Source organism: Pezoporus occidentalis, unplaced genomic scaffold, assembly GCF_034315485.1.
Source record: "Pezoporus occidentalis ecotype Australia unplaced genomic scaffold, CSIRO_AGI_Poc_V1 ctg64, whole genome shotgun sequence".
Lineage (NCBI taxonomy): Eukaryota > Metazoa > Chordata > Aves > Psittaciformes > Psittacidae > Pezoporus > Pezoporus occidentalis.
The window spans coordinates 1,694,277-1,710,927 of NW_026915987.1; the positions used below are offsets into that span (position 1 = coordinate 1,694,277).

Below are 16,651 nucleotides of genomic sequence, written 5' to 3' on the forward strand. Positions count from 1 at the left end.
GATTGAGGGATTTTGGATTCAAACATTTTCACTGCTGTTTTTGTTTTAGATTTTTAAACTTTCAGTATTGAGGATGATTCCTCAATCAGACACATTAAAATGAAAATAATCTTGAAAATACGAGGACTTTTCTTAAGTTTTACTTTCATTATATTTGGGAAGGTTTTTTCTACAGAATATGACAAAACTTGATCAATTTGGAGGTAATTTCAGGCTTCCCAAATCTGTGTTTTTTCCATGGACACCAAACCTCTGCTGAACGAGAAGTTACAAGCTCCTGTCCAGGTGTCACATTTTGGTGTGGATTTAGGAGGTACTTCCATAAATACATAGTTGTTGGGTTAGGGTTTCTTTTTAATACTCAGCAGCAAACAGGGTATTCCAAAGGAAATGAAGATTTGGCAGCAGGGCTGTGAATGGACTTCCTCCTGCTGAGGACCTTAGCATGTGGGGACGGATGGTCATTGCCCACCCCAGCCAGGGGTCCTGCCCTTTGCATAGTCTATCCCCTCCAAGATGCTCTGCTAGCTGAAGTCACCTTCATCTTGATGAACACTGACACTGTGACTATTTTATGTCTGAATTGCTTCTATTGCTTTCAGGCTGGCTGTATTTCAGCTAGAAGTGGGGTTCATTAAGTAGGGATTTAATCTAGAGCTATTGCTTTAGCTCTTCAGTCTTTGGGTGCAGAGGGAGTTGTCTGTAGCTGAGCCTCAGAATGTGCTTACGTGATTCCCAAGCCTCGCTCTTTATTAGGGATCTACAAAAATAAGGAAGAAAGGAAGATTGACAGGTTACTGCATAGCCACGTACACATAAATAGTAAACACTCCCAATGGGTTCACACTGCATTTCTGTTTGGTAAAACAAACCAGCAACACTTTAGCATTGGTATTTCAAGCTGCCTTTAAATATTCGTGGCAAAGAATGACAATTAGAGAGAAAATGATGTGGTTCTAAGGTACTTCTCAGTGTTCAGTGCCTCCATGCTTTCCACTGCTGGTGTGGAGTTTGCCCAGCAATTTACTGCTGTTGTGTGTCTGATTGAGATGTATCCTGCAGCCTTGGTGATGCAGGCTCCTGCCTTGCTGGGTCTCCAGAGCAGCTGGATCTAGGAAGTCTAATTTCCATTTGCTTGAACAGTCAATAGCTTGGCAGCCTCCATCAGCTTTGAGTGTGGAGATGTGGCTGTGAACGTGTTTATGGTGTATAAACAGTGTAAGTGTAGAAGACTTGCATTCATGCGAAATTAGAACTCAGATTTGCGTGGTGCTGAGATCTTGGGATGCTTGAAAATGGGGCTGCTCACTGGGATGCTGGAGTTCAGGCTCTGCTTATTTTATACTTTGTATGGTGCACGTTGATGTTTAGAAGAACTTGCTAAAGCACCAGTGATTCTCTTCAGAAGGAAATTAGGAGGTTGTGTTCAGGCAGGATCATGTAGGGTGGTTGCTGCTGTGAGTTTTTATCCTGCTTTCTTAATGTCTTGGCTTTCATTGAGCTAAGATCTTATGTGATGCTTAGCAAAATGATGTCCCAGTCCTTTACTAAGTGACAAGCCTTAAGTTTCATGAAAATATGCCTTGGATCTATGGACTTGCTATCCTTGGATAATCGCTAAGAAGGATTTGAGTCTTCATATAGTGGTTGCAAATTTTACCCATGTTTGCAAGTCCTAGCGCTTATTGGAAGGGTGGCTGTGGGCTCCTGGGCTATCTGGTGCTTCCCCTTGCCCCCTCCTCTTTGAAGGCTTCTTCTGCCCTGTTTTGAAAGGCTTTTACCCTGGTAACTTTTGCAAAACACCACTTAATGGCAGAGGTTTTTTTGCTCCCCTCTGATCTGTGCGGCCCTATTACGGAGGCTGTCTTATAATCAATGTAATTGAAGATCAGAGTTAATGAGGACCTCTGTGCCTGCAAAATCCCCCAAGCGATGCTAGGCCTCAGATGTTAGATAAGGAAATGATTGGGCTGAACTGAAAATCTATTTGGCTAATTAGATGATGCATATTCCCAGATGCCAGTGGGGAAAAAGAATGTTTCACAAAATAAACGTGATTTTGGAAGAAAGCGCTTTTGGCAGGAATTCATTTCTGCCTCTTGGGAATGTCTCTGATACGAGACCACTCATATAAGAAGTTCTGTGTTGGGTCAATTCCCTCACCTCGACTATGGAAGTGAAGTGGGAATAGCCCATGTGGCCACTGCCCATTCGCACGCTGAGCCATGCATCTTCATGGACACCACCTGCATGAGCTGCGGATGAGATGCTTCAATCTTATGGATCATATTAGTCACATTGGCCCTGCAGAGATTTTGGACTCAAATCCAGTGCCTCGTGATGCTGCGTATTGTAAGGGTCGGGGAGAAGAGTGTCCCAGCTGGGGGACCATTTGCTGGGGCACATTCATATGGAGAGGAATGGTCAAACAAAGTTCTTCGGGTCCGAGTGTTGGTGAACTTGGTATTATTTTGCTAATCTTGACATCAGAGCAGCCTTTGAAGAGTTGAGTGCTCTGCTATTGGGCCAAAATGCATGTTTGGTGGGGTTTGTTTGTTTTGGGTTATTTTAGCTTCTTACACTCACCTAACACGCTTCTTTCCCACCTTCCAGGCAGCAGCTTCGTTGTGAGCGAGGGGAGCTACTTGGACATCTCCGACTGGCTTAACCCAGCCAAGCTGTCCCTGTACTATCAGATCAATGCCACTTCCCCCTGGGTGAGAGACCTCTGTGGCCAGAGGACCACCGATGCCTGCGAGCAGCTGTGTGACCAGGAGACAGGTAAGGGAGGCTGGGGAAGAGTGAAGACCCTGGGAAGCTTGGAGGTGTGAGGGAGAAGTTTTATCTCTGGGTACTTCGACACCTATTTGGTTCACCTCTTCAGCTTGGTGTTGGACATGGAGGTCCAAGAAGTACCAGCAGGGTCACCCAGTGGTGAGCCCCATTAGCAAGGTGTAAAGGAGATGGGCACAAGGACGGGGATTTGAAATGGTGGAGCTGTCACCTCTTTGGTGTGGCAGCAGCAGACACGTGGGGTTAATCTGTTTGTAAGTTGTGCTGTTTGCTGTCCAGTTTGGACACCCTACTCACGAGCTTGCCCCATCCCCATCCCTTTGCTTTTTTGACCATTCCACTGCAGAGCACCACATTTTCCATTAGTGCTCCTGTCTGATGGTCACCTCGGTTGAATCTCTTCAGCTCTTCCTTGTGGAGTTGGGAAGTTGCCATCTTTCCTCATCTATAAATGACCTTTTTGCTGAGCATATTCTGCTTGCAGCCAGCCCTGCTGGGACTCTGAGATATGGGGCTGGGCAGAGGAGAAGTGTCACCATTCCTTCTGCTCTACATGCTCCTGCATGACAAACAGGGGTCCTGGCATCTGCACTGAGCTGGGCACATAGTAAACAGCAAACATGCAACTAGTGAATGAGGGCAGGGGTTTTGCATGACTGGAAATAAGTATATGTGACCCCAGCCAGTGGCTGGCCATTGAGAGGTGATGTCTCAGCTGGAATGGGTGACAGGACCTCGCATGGATGTTTTCACTGTGTGTTTGTGGGGCAAACTCATGGCTACAAATAGGGATGTTGATTTCTGGTTTTGCCAGCGGGTTTGGAGGGGGATGGCTCACAGAAATGACTTCTTCTGAGCCTCCCACTGCTGTTCATAGCATCTTGAGGGGAAGAAATCCTTCATGAACACACCACAGGCTGACAGAGGGGACCCTGTTCTCATCCCTGCCTGCTCTGCTGAGGTGCAAATACTGAACACGGTCACATAAATGTTTTCTTGCTCACGAGTGTTCTCTTAGTACTCCTGTTCCTCAAGGCTTGTCTGCATGGAGGCACCGCTGCAGCAGGATGATTACTTGGGATGAATTTCCCATGTAGATGAGCCCTGGGCATCACCTACAGTCCCAATGAGGGCTGGGAGGTGACAGCAGCCACCCCGGCAGATGGAGTCGGAGCGGGAGGAGGCTTTTCTCATCCAGATGTCACAGAGCAGAAGGGTTGTTTCAGGCAATGGCGAAACACAGCCACCTCAGTGGGAGAGGGAGGATGTGCTCCGCTCTCCCTCCATTCAGAGGAGGAGGAGAGAAAAAGCTCTGCCTGCAGCAGAAATGCATGGAGCCAGACCATGACTTCCCCTTTGGAAGAGCCCCCTCCCCACCTTGGTATGGAGCAGGGCTGCTTTAATGCTCACATGGCCTCTGCTGTGAGGAACGGCTGTTTCCCCATGCCATCCCAGCTGCTGCTCCCCCTCCATCCCCAGCTCACAGGAGCAGCTTGTCGCTCTCACTGGATGCCCCATGTTTGAGCGGGATGTGTCAGATCTCATTTGTAGGAAAGGCAGTGACGCTCCTTAGCCTGGGATGTGCTCTGCTCTGCACCGTGCCAGCTGCTCTACAGCTCCTATTCTTGGTTCCCATCCTCCCTGCTTACCCATGGTGGGAGCCAAGGACAAAGCAGCCTTCATCTGAACCTTCAGGTTCCTCGCCTGAAATCTCGATCGGCTTCTTTCCCTTCCCTCCAGCCTGGGAGTTTGCATGGGGATAAAGGAAAATCCTTCACCTGTCAGTTGGATCCACAGGGATAGAGCAGGACTGGCCAATGGGATTGTTGATTTTCAGAGCCTAAATCTGAGACCCCTCTTAAGAGGTCCAAACTTCACAAGAGCTGAGCAACCACCCACTGAAAAGGATGCCTTTGGAAGTGCCTTTTGACACCCTATCCCAGGACATATCCCCAAGCATGCATTTACAGTCATCACCATTGACCAACCTTTAGCTGGTGAGGAGTTCCCATGCCAGGCTGGGGCAGGCTGTAACTCCATGATACACTGCATGTATACTCAGATTTCTTTTATGAATGTCATTCTGTTTTTAAGGGTGATTTATTTTTATCACCACGAGAGAGGCAGGCCTGTGGTTTTACTGTGGGACATAAATCCTGCCTGAATTTCAACCTTTTCAGGTCAGGGATTTTCATCATCTCCATGAGCATCCCAAGCGATGAGCGCTGAGGGTTTCCCCTGCCCTCTGTCCTCTCAGGCTGGGTGAAGCGTCCATGAGGACTGGGGTTTGTCCTGTCTGGAGGATAAAAGCCTTGAAGGTTTCTCCTGTGGAGAGCAGCACAGCCAGGTTTAAGGTCCTCCAGTATATTTATTGCATAACTCCATGGTTGTGTGGATGCAATCTTGTCCCAAAGCCCCCTTGCTCCAAGGTGTAATCAGACCTCTGTGGGCAGCACTCAACATCAGTGGCATTGCCACAGGCTCCTGGCACATGTTTAAGGACCTCCAGGTCACGTATGCTCTGTCTGCTGAGTCTTACCCTCCTTTCGGGTTGGAGTTTTAGATGAGATCTGTCTGTACAACGTGCTTACTCATGACTCCAGCCACCAAGCACTCCTTCACTATGAGTAATAATCCGCTGTGAAAGCGGAGGCTCTGAAACGCTAGGAAATGCCAAAATACATTTTGCTTGCCTGACCTTAATTTGCCTTCCCTTGTGTCTTCACCGTGTGACTCACTCTTTAATTAAATGATTGCTGTTCCCCCCCCCCCCCCCCCCAACAGATTTCAAGCCCTCTTTGCAAAGCACCAGCTCGTCAGAGCTTGTCAGAGGGAGCACCAACATCTGCACGTGAGCAAAATAGCATCTTCCTCCTTCCCCCCCTGCCTTAGAAACAGGCAAGCTGGTTGATCAGGCATGGCTGACTGTAGATACAGGTGCCAATGGATGCTGCTGAAGGTCTCCCCCCTGCAGATGCAACACAGTGGCCATGCCCCATCCGCCACATCAGATGGGGCAGGTGCCTCGCCAGGGTAGGGATGTGGTCCTTGTGGTCCTCAGGATGGGATCCAAATCTTCCCATCCTCCTGGCAGGAGCTGGCTGTGGTGCTTGGAATGAACAGGGAAAGGTTTGTCATCTTCTGAGACTTGCCATCAACTCTCTTCGCTCTCTACATTTTGGACAGATGTGGAGCACATTGGCAGTGCCACCCCTCATACCATGCACTGAGATACCTCTTGTGTGAGATTCAGGAGTGCTTTTTCCCTGGCCTCCATTCCCAGCACCGGTAACATTGATGAGAGCATCTGTTTCCAGCAGCATATGCAAATCCTGATTTGTGAGCACAATTACCTGCTTTGTATGCACAAAACCGATTCACTTGCACATTCTGTGGGCATTGCTTAAGAGACCTGCTGGAGAATCGGTCCCTTGGGGCCAAGTGCTGGAAGAAACAGCCTCTGATTCTGTGCTGTCAGGCTTGCTGGAGCAGTGGCATAAATGAGATGGATGGCACCTTGATTAGCAGGTGCAAATGGGTGGGATTTTTTTCTTCTCCATCTATAAATCAGGCATTTTGCCATCAAAATCCTCTCCTTTGCATCCACAATGGATAGCACCCCCAAAGCAATAGGCACCGGCTTGTAAGGACCAAAGGAGATGTGGTAAGGAAGGGTCTTTCTGGAAAGTGGCAGGAGGAAGCAGAAAAGGTTTCCACCATCTTCCAAATGGAAGTTTGTCACCAGAGCTGCGGGTGGTGCTCATGGGCAGGTAGGATGGAGGTCTTATGGGCAGGACACAGATGAAAGTCCCCTTTAAACAGAGCCATTCTTTAAAGAGGATTCAGAGGTGGCAGTGCTGAGCAGGTAAATCAGGAGATGACCCATCTTGGTGAGGGTGTATTTGTGTTGATGAAAACAGCCATTTCCTCCTATAGTTCAATTTAATATCAGGAGGTTTTTGTGCACATCAGGTAATATTTGTTTGTTCTTGTGCACTTCTGCTATTTTCGCTGTTGGAGGACCTGACCGTCTTTATTGACTTAGACTTTTCTAAGATGAGCTTCTGTCTCTCTAAGGTATGGAGTTTAATAACTTGGTCAAAACCCATGTAATATACGATTTCTCTTCATGTGGTGGCACAGCTTGCCTCGTGCACCAAGCAGGGCAGGAGGCAGCTAACTCCCAAGTTAATTTAGCTTTGGGCTGAAGTGTTATACATAAACAGCAATCAAAATGCATGCCTTGGAGGGGGCTGAGTTAAGGTTATCAGTGCTGTCTTTACACTCTCATTTTCTGCCATTAGAGTGTTTAATCCTGCAGTTGCTAATGTTCTTGTAATGGCATTTCTGTGCCTATCTGAAGACCACGGAGGGGAGGGAAGAGGAATGAGTTGTGCTTTACAGAGCTGGCCCTGGGCCCATCTCTATGGCTTGACCCATCCCACCAGTGCTGCAGGAGGTGGCTTCTCACTGCCATGGTCAGCTGTGGGGCAGTGTTCAGCCCAGACGATGACAGCTGTGGCACGTTGGACCACCCTTGGGACCTCTTGCTGCTTCCTTGCATCAGCCATGCGTGTGTGCCCAGGGAGATCTTCCTTAGTGGTGCGGTGTAGGAGCTGAGCAGATGATAAATGAGAGTATAATCCATGCAGAGCATAAACCTAGGCACAGTCCTTGGAAGCTAAGCTTGCACTTAGGTGTTATGGTGGATCTGGGTGAAGAGGGCGACTTGCAGAAGAGGGAGAGGATGGATAACTGTCACATTAACTCCGGGTGTTCCCTGTGGTGGGTCAGCTGAGTAGAAGCCGCCTTCCATGTCTTGTTGCTTGAGAGCTAAAGTGCTTTGGCAGACATTTCTCATCAGTAGGAAGCAGAGACTCCGCTTTGGAAAGTGTCACCCCTAAAGGCCAAGGACTGCAGGCAGCAAGGGCAGGAGGAGAAGCTTTGTTGGAGGAGCCATGGCCCTGGGTAGGGGCCAGTCCTGACTGAAGGAGCAGCTCTCTGAAGATGCTTCACTTGGTCATTGAAGTTGGGTATTCGATGAACTATTAAGACTCTTGTTCATCTTTGCCTGTGTTTAATTGCCTCCTTATGTCCTTCTGAACAGGGGTCCTTGCTCTCCCATACCACAGTGGCACAGCAAACTCCTTAGGAAGGGTTTTGTTGTGGGGTTTTCAACTTTCCTCTCCTCCAGACCTCTGTTTATGGAAACCCTGGTGCCAACCCTTGTGCAGATGTGTCTTGTCCTGTCCCTGGTGATCTCAGCCTTGTCATTGTGCTGCTGGGAGCTGCTCCTCCCAGGGGATCAGCACCAAGGCGCCCACTGGCTCAGGTGCTGGAGCATGAGATGCTTCACCCACAGCCCAGCAGATACCTGGATGTTTTAATGTTTATACAGATTTTAAGCAGAGAAACTCCTGTCTGGGGCAGGACTTGGTGGCTGAGATCTCTTGTATGGCTCTTGGGGTTTGCTTATCCCTTGTAGGGTGATCATCCCTCAGGAGGAGGGTTGGCAACAAGGAGAGGTGCTGCTCTGGGGGGCCCGTGGCACCTTCCCATGGGTTGTCACAGATCTGGATGCAGCCAGATCTACCTGCATAGGACTTGCTGTAGGTGGGGAAGGAGATGGGCCAAGGCAGCATTGCATGTAGTTTGGAGACGAGGACCACTGGATCATACCATGCCCTGGTGGGAACCCTACAGCCTCCTTTTGCACTGAGGCTCCAGGATGAGGAAGAACAGCCTGCGTGAGATGCCCATGGGGTCACAGCATGGGCTTTATGTGGCTGAAGGACATGAGGTTGGATTCACCCGCATCAGACTGTTGGTGGATGCTGGATGAAGAGGCAGTTTCTCCTCCAGGAGCTCAGGAACCTTTTGCAAAGGATAAATCAATGCAGGGCTTCCTCCTGATAGAGACAAGACCCTGAGGCCTTGACAGCTTCGTTATGGGAGGTTGGTGGTCATGGCTGTTGGAGGGATGGGGTGATTTGTGTTGATCTATTGGTGGCTTTTGTCACACAGCCGGTGCTCAGGGCATTGCCACCACCCTGGGAGAGACACAGCAGATATACAGTGTCCTGTGTGGTGGCAGGAGACAGTCCATGAGGCCAGCATGGGAGCATCCATGTCCTCTCTGCCCCCATGGGGACTCCAGGGCAGCGGTGACAGGGGACATGGTCCTTGCCAAGCATCAAGCTGATGGCCAGGACAGCAGCACCTGGGCAGGAGACACCGTTTGAAGCAGCCTTTGCTGCCCTGGTGAGGGGATTCAGACCATGCAGCTTGAGCTGCTGACTGGAGGAAAGCTTTTCATGCCTGCAGCAGGGAAGGAGGAGGGACTCTCCAGTGCTCCCAGCTCGGAGCAGGCTGGTAACCCTGGAGATGGCTCCGCACTCACCCAGAAGAGAGGGGCTTTGTGCTGCAGCCCCTCTGTGAACACTGATGCAGTCAGGGCTGTGCTCAACAGCTGCCTCTGTTCACTGAAAAATGCCTGGCGCTGGCTTGCTGCCTCTGCAGACCCTTGTTCCTCCCGTGCTGTGGTGTGCGGAGGGAGGAGAAGCAAGAGGTGGTGTTGGGATAGGGATGGGATGGGGGCTCTGCAGGGAGGACAACCCAGCTGGGCTGCAGAGCCAAAGGTGGCAGGGATGTGATGCTGCAGCTTGCTGGCAAAGGGATTGCTCTGCTGGGACTGGTGTGTCCCCTGGCTTCTGTGTGTGTCCATAGACGAGGGGACCCAAAAGCTGGGCCCAGGCTGAGCATCACTTCAGGTGGGAGAGGCAGGTGTGATTGCGTACATGCAGTGCTTCTACAGGTCTAAAGGTGTGTGTCTGTAGCCCTGCAGCCCCTGGATTTGGCCCCACGATGGTGCCTTTGTGGCCAGGACATGGCCCTGGCACAGCAGAGCATCCTTCTGGAATGAGGGTGAATGCAGAGATGCTGCTGTGGAGGAGGGAATCACGGACACTGCCGGTGCTAGCAGTAGGAAGACATAGGTTTGCTCCATCACTGCTAAAGCCCCTCTGACTCCTTAAATAAAAATGCCAATGGCAGCTTCACTGGGAACACAGGGGCCCTGGGAGGATCCTGCTGGGAGGGTGGATTAGGGGGATATTGCAGGGATCTTATCACCAGGGATCATCTCTGCCCTAACGAGGATAACAGGGTTAGCCTGGTGGTTCATCCCACAGCCCTGAGCATAGGGATAGCCAAGGTGCAGCAGGAGACCCTGTCAGGAGCATGGGGCAGTGGGTGACATGGAAGGATGGTTCAGCTTAGACATAACAAAAAAGAGAGCTAAAGCCTCGAGCTGTGCTGGTCAGGAGGCAGCAGGAGCTGAAGGGCTCTGCTCCTCCACACTGTTGGCTTTGCACCATGGTTGTGCCACTGGGGGTGATGGCTTGTATGTGTTAGATTGCTTCCTTCAGGCAGGAGAGAGCCTCAGTGTGGACCAGCCTTGAGCTGTGGATGCTGATGATGCTAACAGGCAGTGTGAGAAGCCCTTTGTTCAGAAACACAGGAAGCTCATGTCCACAGGCAGAAACCAGGTCGACCTGTCCTTAGCTTGCCCAGTTCCTCCAGGTGAGGCTCTGGATCCTTCTCACCTTCTCAGCTAAGGGCAAGAGTGATGCCTGCAACACAGTGGGGCCAAAGCTTCTGCCCATGCAGCATCCTGTCACCTTGCATCGCATGGCACCTATCTCTGCATGGCACTTTGAGCTGAGCTGCCAGTAGTCTCTTCCACCAGGCTCCGTGGGGATGAAGGCACAGCAGGGGTGAGGGTGCAGGTGAGGTGTGCCTGCTGTGTCTGGGGATGAGTCCTGCTGCTTCAGACAAGGGCTCAGTCTCCTTGAGCAGAAACTGGCATGGAGGCTCCATGTTACCTGTCCTTCTTGGTCTAGTGGAAGGTGTCCCGGCCCATGACAGGGGGTTGGAGCTGGATGAACTTTAAGGTCCCTTCCAACCCTCACCATCTGTGGTTCTGTGATTAGTGACAGCAGCATCGTCTGTGCTGAGATTTGGTGTAAGGTGAGGGGAGCAGGGGAGGATGGAGAACAATGCTGTGGGTGCTGCTGCCTTCTCATGGCCTCAGCTCTCCCCTCATCCTTCCATGTACCTGCACTTGTCACATGAATAACACATCCTCTGAGCCTCTCTCTAGAGCTTTGGTGTTGTATTTCCTGCTTTATGCATCTTCACTATGTAACAGCAGAGGTGTTTCCTCCCTCCCAGTGCTTTTCTTAATAACACATTGAAGTATAACATGGGACCTCCAGGGCTGAGCACCGGGACCTGCTCTCACTTAAACTGAGCCAGCAGTGATCCCGTCTTTTGGATTATCCAACCCAATTTATGTGTTATGAATGCAAAGCAAGAGGAAGGACCACACACGCCTGTGTACTGTGGGCAGGGTGTGGGTTGGTGGCTGCACAAATAGGATGCTTGTCACTGCAGTGTGTAGGTCCTCCCCCAGTAGCTGAACACTGCACAGAGGCGTGTGCAGGACCTGTGGAAACTGCATCCAGTTGTCAGACTTGGTTACTTGAGTCTGTTTTGGTCTTAAGCTCAGGTTGAATCCTAACTTAGCCTGAGCAATGCTGAGCGGATAACGGCACCCGTGTTGGAAGTACGCGGGATTTAGTAGCTGTGAACAAAGGTGCTGTTGTTTTGGCTTTGGGGGTTTTGGTTTCTTTTAGCATCTGCTCTTTAGAAAATATGCTTACCCTAGAGAGGTGTTAGAGGTATGGGAACCCCTTTTCCTCCCACTTCAAATGGCTTTATAAGGCATTTCTTTGTCCATGGGGATAAGCTTTGCTGGCTCAGCATCACATCCAGGGAGGATGGGGACTGAAAGTAACCAAGTAGCTCAGGAGGCCAAAGAAGGAGGGTGGATGCTGCTGTAGAGAGAGCAAAAGCTCATGAAAACCTGTAAGAGCACAGCAGGGTCTGCTGAGGTACTTTGGAAACCCCACTGATTGCCTGCTCCAGGTTCTAGGTACAGAAATAGATCCTAAACCATCTGTCCTGAAGAGATGGAGCCCCAGCTCCTCAATAGACTGCAGCGCTCATCTGATCCCGTGTTGGGAGCCTTGCTATCGAGCTCCTAAACTCTGCCAAAGGGGTGCCTATCTCCTTGGAAAAGCTGTGGAAAGCTGGTTCCGAGCCCTCCTGGTGAGGGTCTGGTACCCGTGCTCTGAATGGTGTTCCCTAGTGTCCCACCTCTCAACGTGCACCCAGCTGGTGCCACTGTTCGCCCTCTCGAAATCAACCTCCCCCTAAAGCCTCAAGCAGCAGCAGAGGCTGTCGAAACTCCGGGATTGGAGTCGATACAATCAATATTTCTGCAGGTTGATGGAGCTGCTCTTCCCAACACCAACCTGATGGAGCGGTGAGCAAACAGCCGGACAAAATCAACCCTCCCGCACCATGGGAATGGGATCCACCACCAGCACCTCCAGTTATTGGGCAGCTGGGCTGTTTGGTGCCAACCCCTCTCATGTTTTCCCCTTCCTTGCTGTAATCTCTGTCGCAGCAGCTGAGCACAAGCCGGTGCCCCAAGACTCCGGCTTTGCTTTGCAAGCACTTTGGGACGTCTCTCGTTTGCAGAGCACATATTTGTTATGCAATGAGCACCAGGAATTAATGATCCACAGCAGGCCTGGGGAAACTTGCGTGGTAAGCACCCAAGGAAAAAAATAACTTCCCTGGCTTTAAAGCCACTGATGGAGCCATTAGAACCCGTGTTTTCCTGCAGCGAGGCCGCCCCAGCCCCCAGGCACTGCTGAGCCAGAGCAGGGCGAGTGCCACCATCCCTCTCCCAACCCCTTCCCTTCAGAGGAGCAATGTTCCTGCCGCTCCCGTTATGAATCATGAGGTTAGCAGCTTTTGACAGATCATAAATCAGTGCTTCGAAGTCGCTGGGACAAATCCCAGGACATTTAATCTTTAATATTAGACAGTGTTTAAGGCAGTGAATATTTCATGAAGGTGCTGTTGCATTTTAGCACATCATTAGCTGTCTCTTCCCCCACTCCCCCTTTCTTTTCTTCTTTTGCTGCCTCCCTGTTTCCAGGCGTCTCTTCCTTAAAAATCTCAGCAGTTGAACCCCTCTCGCTCCCTCATGACAGTAAAGCTCTTTACTGTAATCTCTGCGAGGCATTTTAAGAACTTGCTTGGGATCCTGATGAGCACACAGGTACCTGCCAGTCTGCATTACCACTGTGATAGGGGTACCCCACTCATCCTCTGCAGGTCCCCGTCACTGCTGCTGGTGTTTACTGCTCAGCCTGCTGCGCCATCAGGCAGGATGGAGAGAGGAGGAGAAGGGGGTGGAAACACCAGCAGCAGCTTGTAACAGAAACTCCACGTGCAAATCCAATTAATCTTTTGATTTTGCTGTTTCTTGCTCCGGGTTATGTATTTCTATGGAACATGGAATCAATTTGGGGCAAGCACGATGCGGTTTCTGGTGCAGGAAATGTCTTTTCTTGCTGTCAATAGGGTGTAACAGGGTGAGACAGCACTCAGAGAGCGGTGGGAAGTGGGACTGAGCCCCTTAGCTGTGGGATGGGGGCATGGTGTGAGTGCTGTCCATGGAGGATGGAGGTTGAAGGCTTCTGCATCTTCCTGTGGGAGTCTGGGCTACAGGAGACCCTCTTGTGCTGTCCCGGTGTGAGGTGGCAGGAGCAGAGCTGGGAAGTGGATGTGGCCAGGATGGGTTGGGGGCATCCCTGTCTCCAGAAGAGCAGCAGTTTCTTGAAGCTTTCCACATCTCATCTCCTTCTCAGCATCTCCTGGAGGTTTCAGAAGAGACTAGAGTGCTCCAGGTCCATGGCAATGACCAGGAATGGCTGTGAACAAGGAGAGATGGGCAGGTTGCTGACGTACCTCTGGGGCAGAGAGGTCTCATCTTCTCCTCTTCTCTTGCAGGAGAGTGCAGCTGCCATGAAGGTTATGCCCCAGACCCCGTCCATCGCCACTTGTGTGTGCGCAGCGACTGGGGACACAGCGAAGGGTGAGTGGAGATAGGATGCTGTGTTCCCTCTGTCCTGGCTCCCATGCTGGTGAGGAGCCCGGTTCTCCTCCCCACCATCACTGGCACCAAAGACCCAGGACCGGGCTGTGCTGCTTCCCTTGCCAAGTGATGTGCCACAGCTGATCTTTCCCTCTCTGCTTTCCAGGCCATGGCCATACACAACGCTGGAGCGAGGATACGACCTGGTCACAGGAGAGCAGGCGCCAGAGAAGATACTCAGGTGAGTCAAAGGAGGGTTCAGCTTGGCTCAAGCTCTCCTCTCGAGAGGAGAGCCAGTGAGGACATCCCAGTAGATGCTGCTTCTTGATCACTCCTGGCTCTGTCTTGTAATGCTGGCTGGGGGACACAAGTGTTGTTTGCCTTTGACACACCAGAAGGATGTGTCCATATTCTACAGACGGAGAAGGGTTTCCCTCTCATCCCCATAGCCAGACACAGCAACAGCAAGGACAATGTGCACGGAAAGTCCCATTGTACTGAAATGAAGAGCTTGACCACTCCCATATTCTCCCTGTCACATCTTTAGCTGTTCACAGAATCATAGAATCCCAGCCTGGTTTGGGTTGAAGGGACCTTAAAGCTCATCCAGTTCCAACCCCTTCCATGGGCAGGGACACCTTCCACTAGAGCAGCTTGCTCCAAGCCCCTGTGTCCAACCTGGCCTTGAACACTGCCAGGGATGGGGCAGCCACAGCTTCTCTGGGCACCCTGTGCCAGCGCCTCAGCACCCTCACAGGGAAGAAATAGCCCTAAACCAGCCTCTCTGCCTTAATTCTAACCTAAATCTCCCCTCTTCTAGCTTACAGCCATTCCCTCTTGTCCTGTCCCTGCAGGCCCTTGTCCAAAGCCCCTCTCCAGGTTTCTTGTAGCCCTGTTAGGCACTGAAGCTGCTCTAAGGTCTCCCTGGACCCTTCTCTTCTCCAGGCTGAACCGACCCAGGTCTCTCAGCCTGGCTTATTTGTCTTTCATGACAAGACCAAATGACTAACACCATGGTGCCACTGCTGCTGTGACTTCCAAGTGGTCTGATGCAGAAGAGTGGCCACTGTTTGCTGTGGACACTTTGTTCCTATATGACACGTTTGTCCTTATTCCAGGTCCACCTATAGTTTGGGTCAAGGCCTGTGGCTGCCTGTCAGTAAGAGCTTCGTGGTCCCCCCCGTGGAGCTTTCCATCAATCCTCTCGCCAGCTGCAAGACAGATGTTCTGGTGACAGAAGATCCAGCAGATGTCAGGTAGGAAGCAGATTTCCTCCTTTTCCTCACGCTTGAGTGCCTACACTGTTCTCTAAATTGTCATTGAGGATGCAGCAATTTCCATGATGATAAGTCTGATTAATTTTGTTCCAATAAGAAATGATGTGATAGCTCTCCAGGCTCTTTTGGTCCTGATGGGTCTAGGTTAGGCCTGTGTATGCAGCTCTGAAGCCTGCCAATCCAGGCAGGTAGATTGGTATGAACCTTTGGCAGGGCGGTTTTGAAGTGACTTGAATCTGATGTCAGATTGGATAGCTTAAATTGATGCATTTAGCAGTATGGAGGTGCTCGTCTTTCAGAAACTGATACGTATGTCACATCTATCCAAGTCTTAGGTGTCTGCTGTGGTGCTTGTGAAGAGCCAAGGTCAGAGGACTACACAGATTCAATTCCTGTTATTTAGTGTGTATATCCCTCTCCCTCATTAAATGGAGGATGTGACTGTTGGGTGCCAGGGAGAACCTGTTTCCCCCCTTCACTTCCTTCCTTCTCTCTGCCTTCTCCCATTGACTTAAGACACAATTTCCAGACCTGCAAACCCTTGTCTGTGTTATGAATCATCTCCCTGGGTGCCCCAGGATCCTTATGTCCCTCAGCCCTTTCTGGCTTTTCCCAGAGCGATGTCCCATTCTGTCCCATCATCTTGGCAGGGCTACGGTTGGAGCAAGTGCTTACAAAAGCTATGGCAGAGCCAGGGCTGGCATCCAAGAGGTCCTCACTTCCAAGGGTGTTTCTGTGGCCCATTAGTGCTCTAGAAGGAGACTGATGGTCCATACCTATCACAGTTTGGCTCTCTTCAGAGTGTTGTTTTTCCTGTCTGTGGAAAACTATTGCTTTCCATATGAGAAGGTGATGGGTCCCGTTGCTTTATGCTAACATTTTCCAAGCCAAAATGCCAGGAGAACATTATTTCTTGCCTCCTCACATCTTCATTTAAAGTAGCAAAAGTAGAGGCTGGGAAGCTTGCTTTCTGCTCCAGCATGGTGATTGTGTCTTAGCACTGATCCTTGTGTCTCGATTGGGATGGATGAATGCCAGGCAGAGGAGGGATGTTTCTGGCATGGAGGCTGTTGCCTGCTCCCTTCATAAATGGAATCTGAGCTGAGAATTCCAGGTATAAATATTGGAGTGACCCAGGTAGAATAAGGGAGGCAAGTTCACGGCTCTTGTATCTTACATACAGGGGGTGCTGAATTATTAAAACCTTAATAAATGTAATACTAAATATTTGATGTTGAATTATGGAAGGGTTCACAGATACAGTGAAAACTGAAAAGCAATCTATTTTTTCTGCATTAGAAATTAAACGACTTCTCAAGCAGGGATCAGGCTGTAAGCCTGGGGTCCGAGCACTCTAGGATGAGTGGAAATCAGGGTGGTGCTGCCTGTTCAGGTCCCCTGCAGGTGGTGAGCAGGGATGCTGCTGTGTTTTGTGCTCATAGACATGATGTTGGCTTGTGTCTGTTGTGCTTTCACACAACGAGAAAGGTACTTTTAGAGCTGTTTGTCTTGCACCCTCTTCACTTTGTCCCCTCTGGACTGAGACAACCCTTGGTAGCTTCTCAAG

At 50.4% G+C, this 16,651-nt stretch overlaps 1 protein-coding gene across 7 annotated transcripts in view; it reads left to right on the forward strand.

Annotated features, from left to right (window-relative positions):
- The window catches only part of ASTN2 (astrotactin 2), a 344,763-nt gene that overhangs the window by 144,077 nt on the left and 184,035 nt on the right, over window positions 1-16,651 (forward strand). For all 7 annotated transcript variants that reach the window (XM_062640264.1, XM_062640262.1, XM_062640269.1 and 4 more), the window contains 4 exons: window positions 2,614-2,781; window positions 13,723-13,807; window positions 13,974-14,048; window positions 14,926-15,063. In XM_062640264.1, the coding sequence (XP_062496248.1) occupies window positions 2,614-2,781; window positions 13,723-13,807; window positions 13,974-14,048; window positions 14,926-15,063 (466 nt within the window). The remainder of the gene's footprint in view (window positions 1-2,613; window positions 2,782-13,722; window positions 13,808-13,973; window positions 14,049-14,925; window positions 15,064-16,651) is intronic.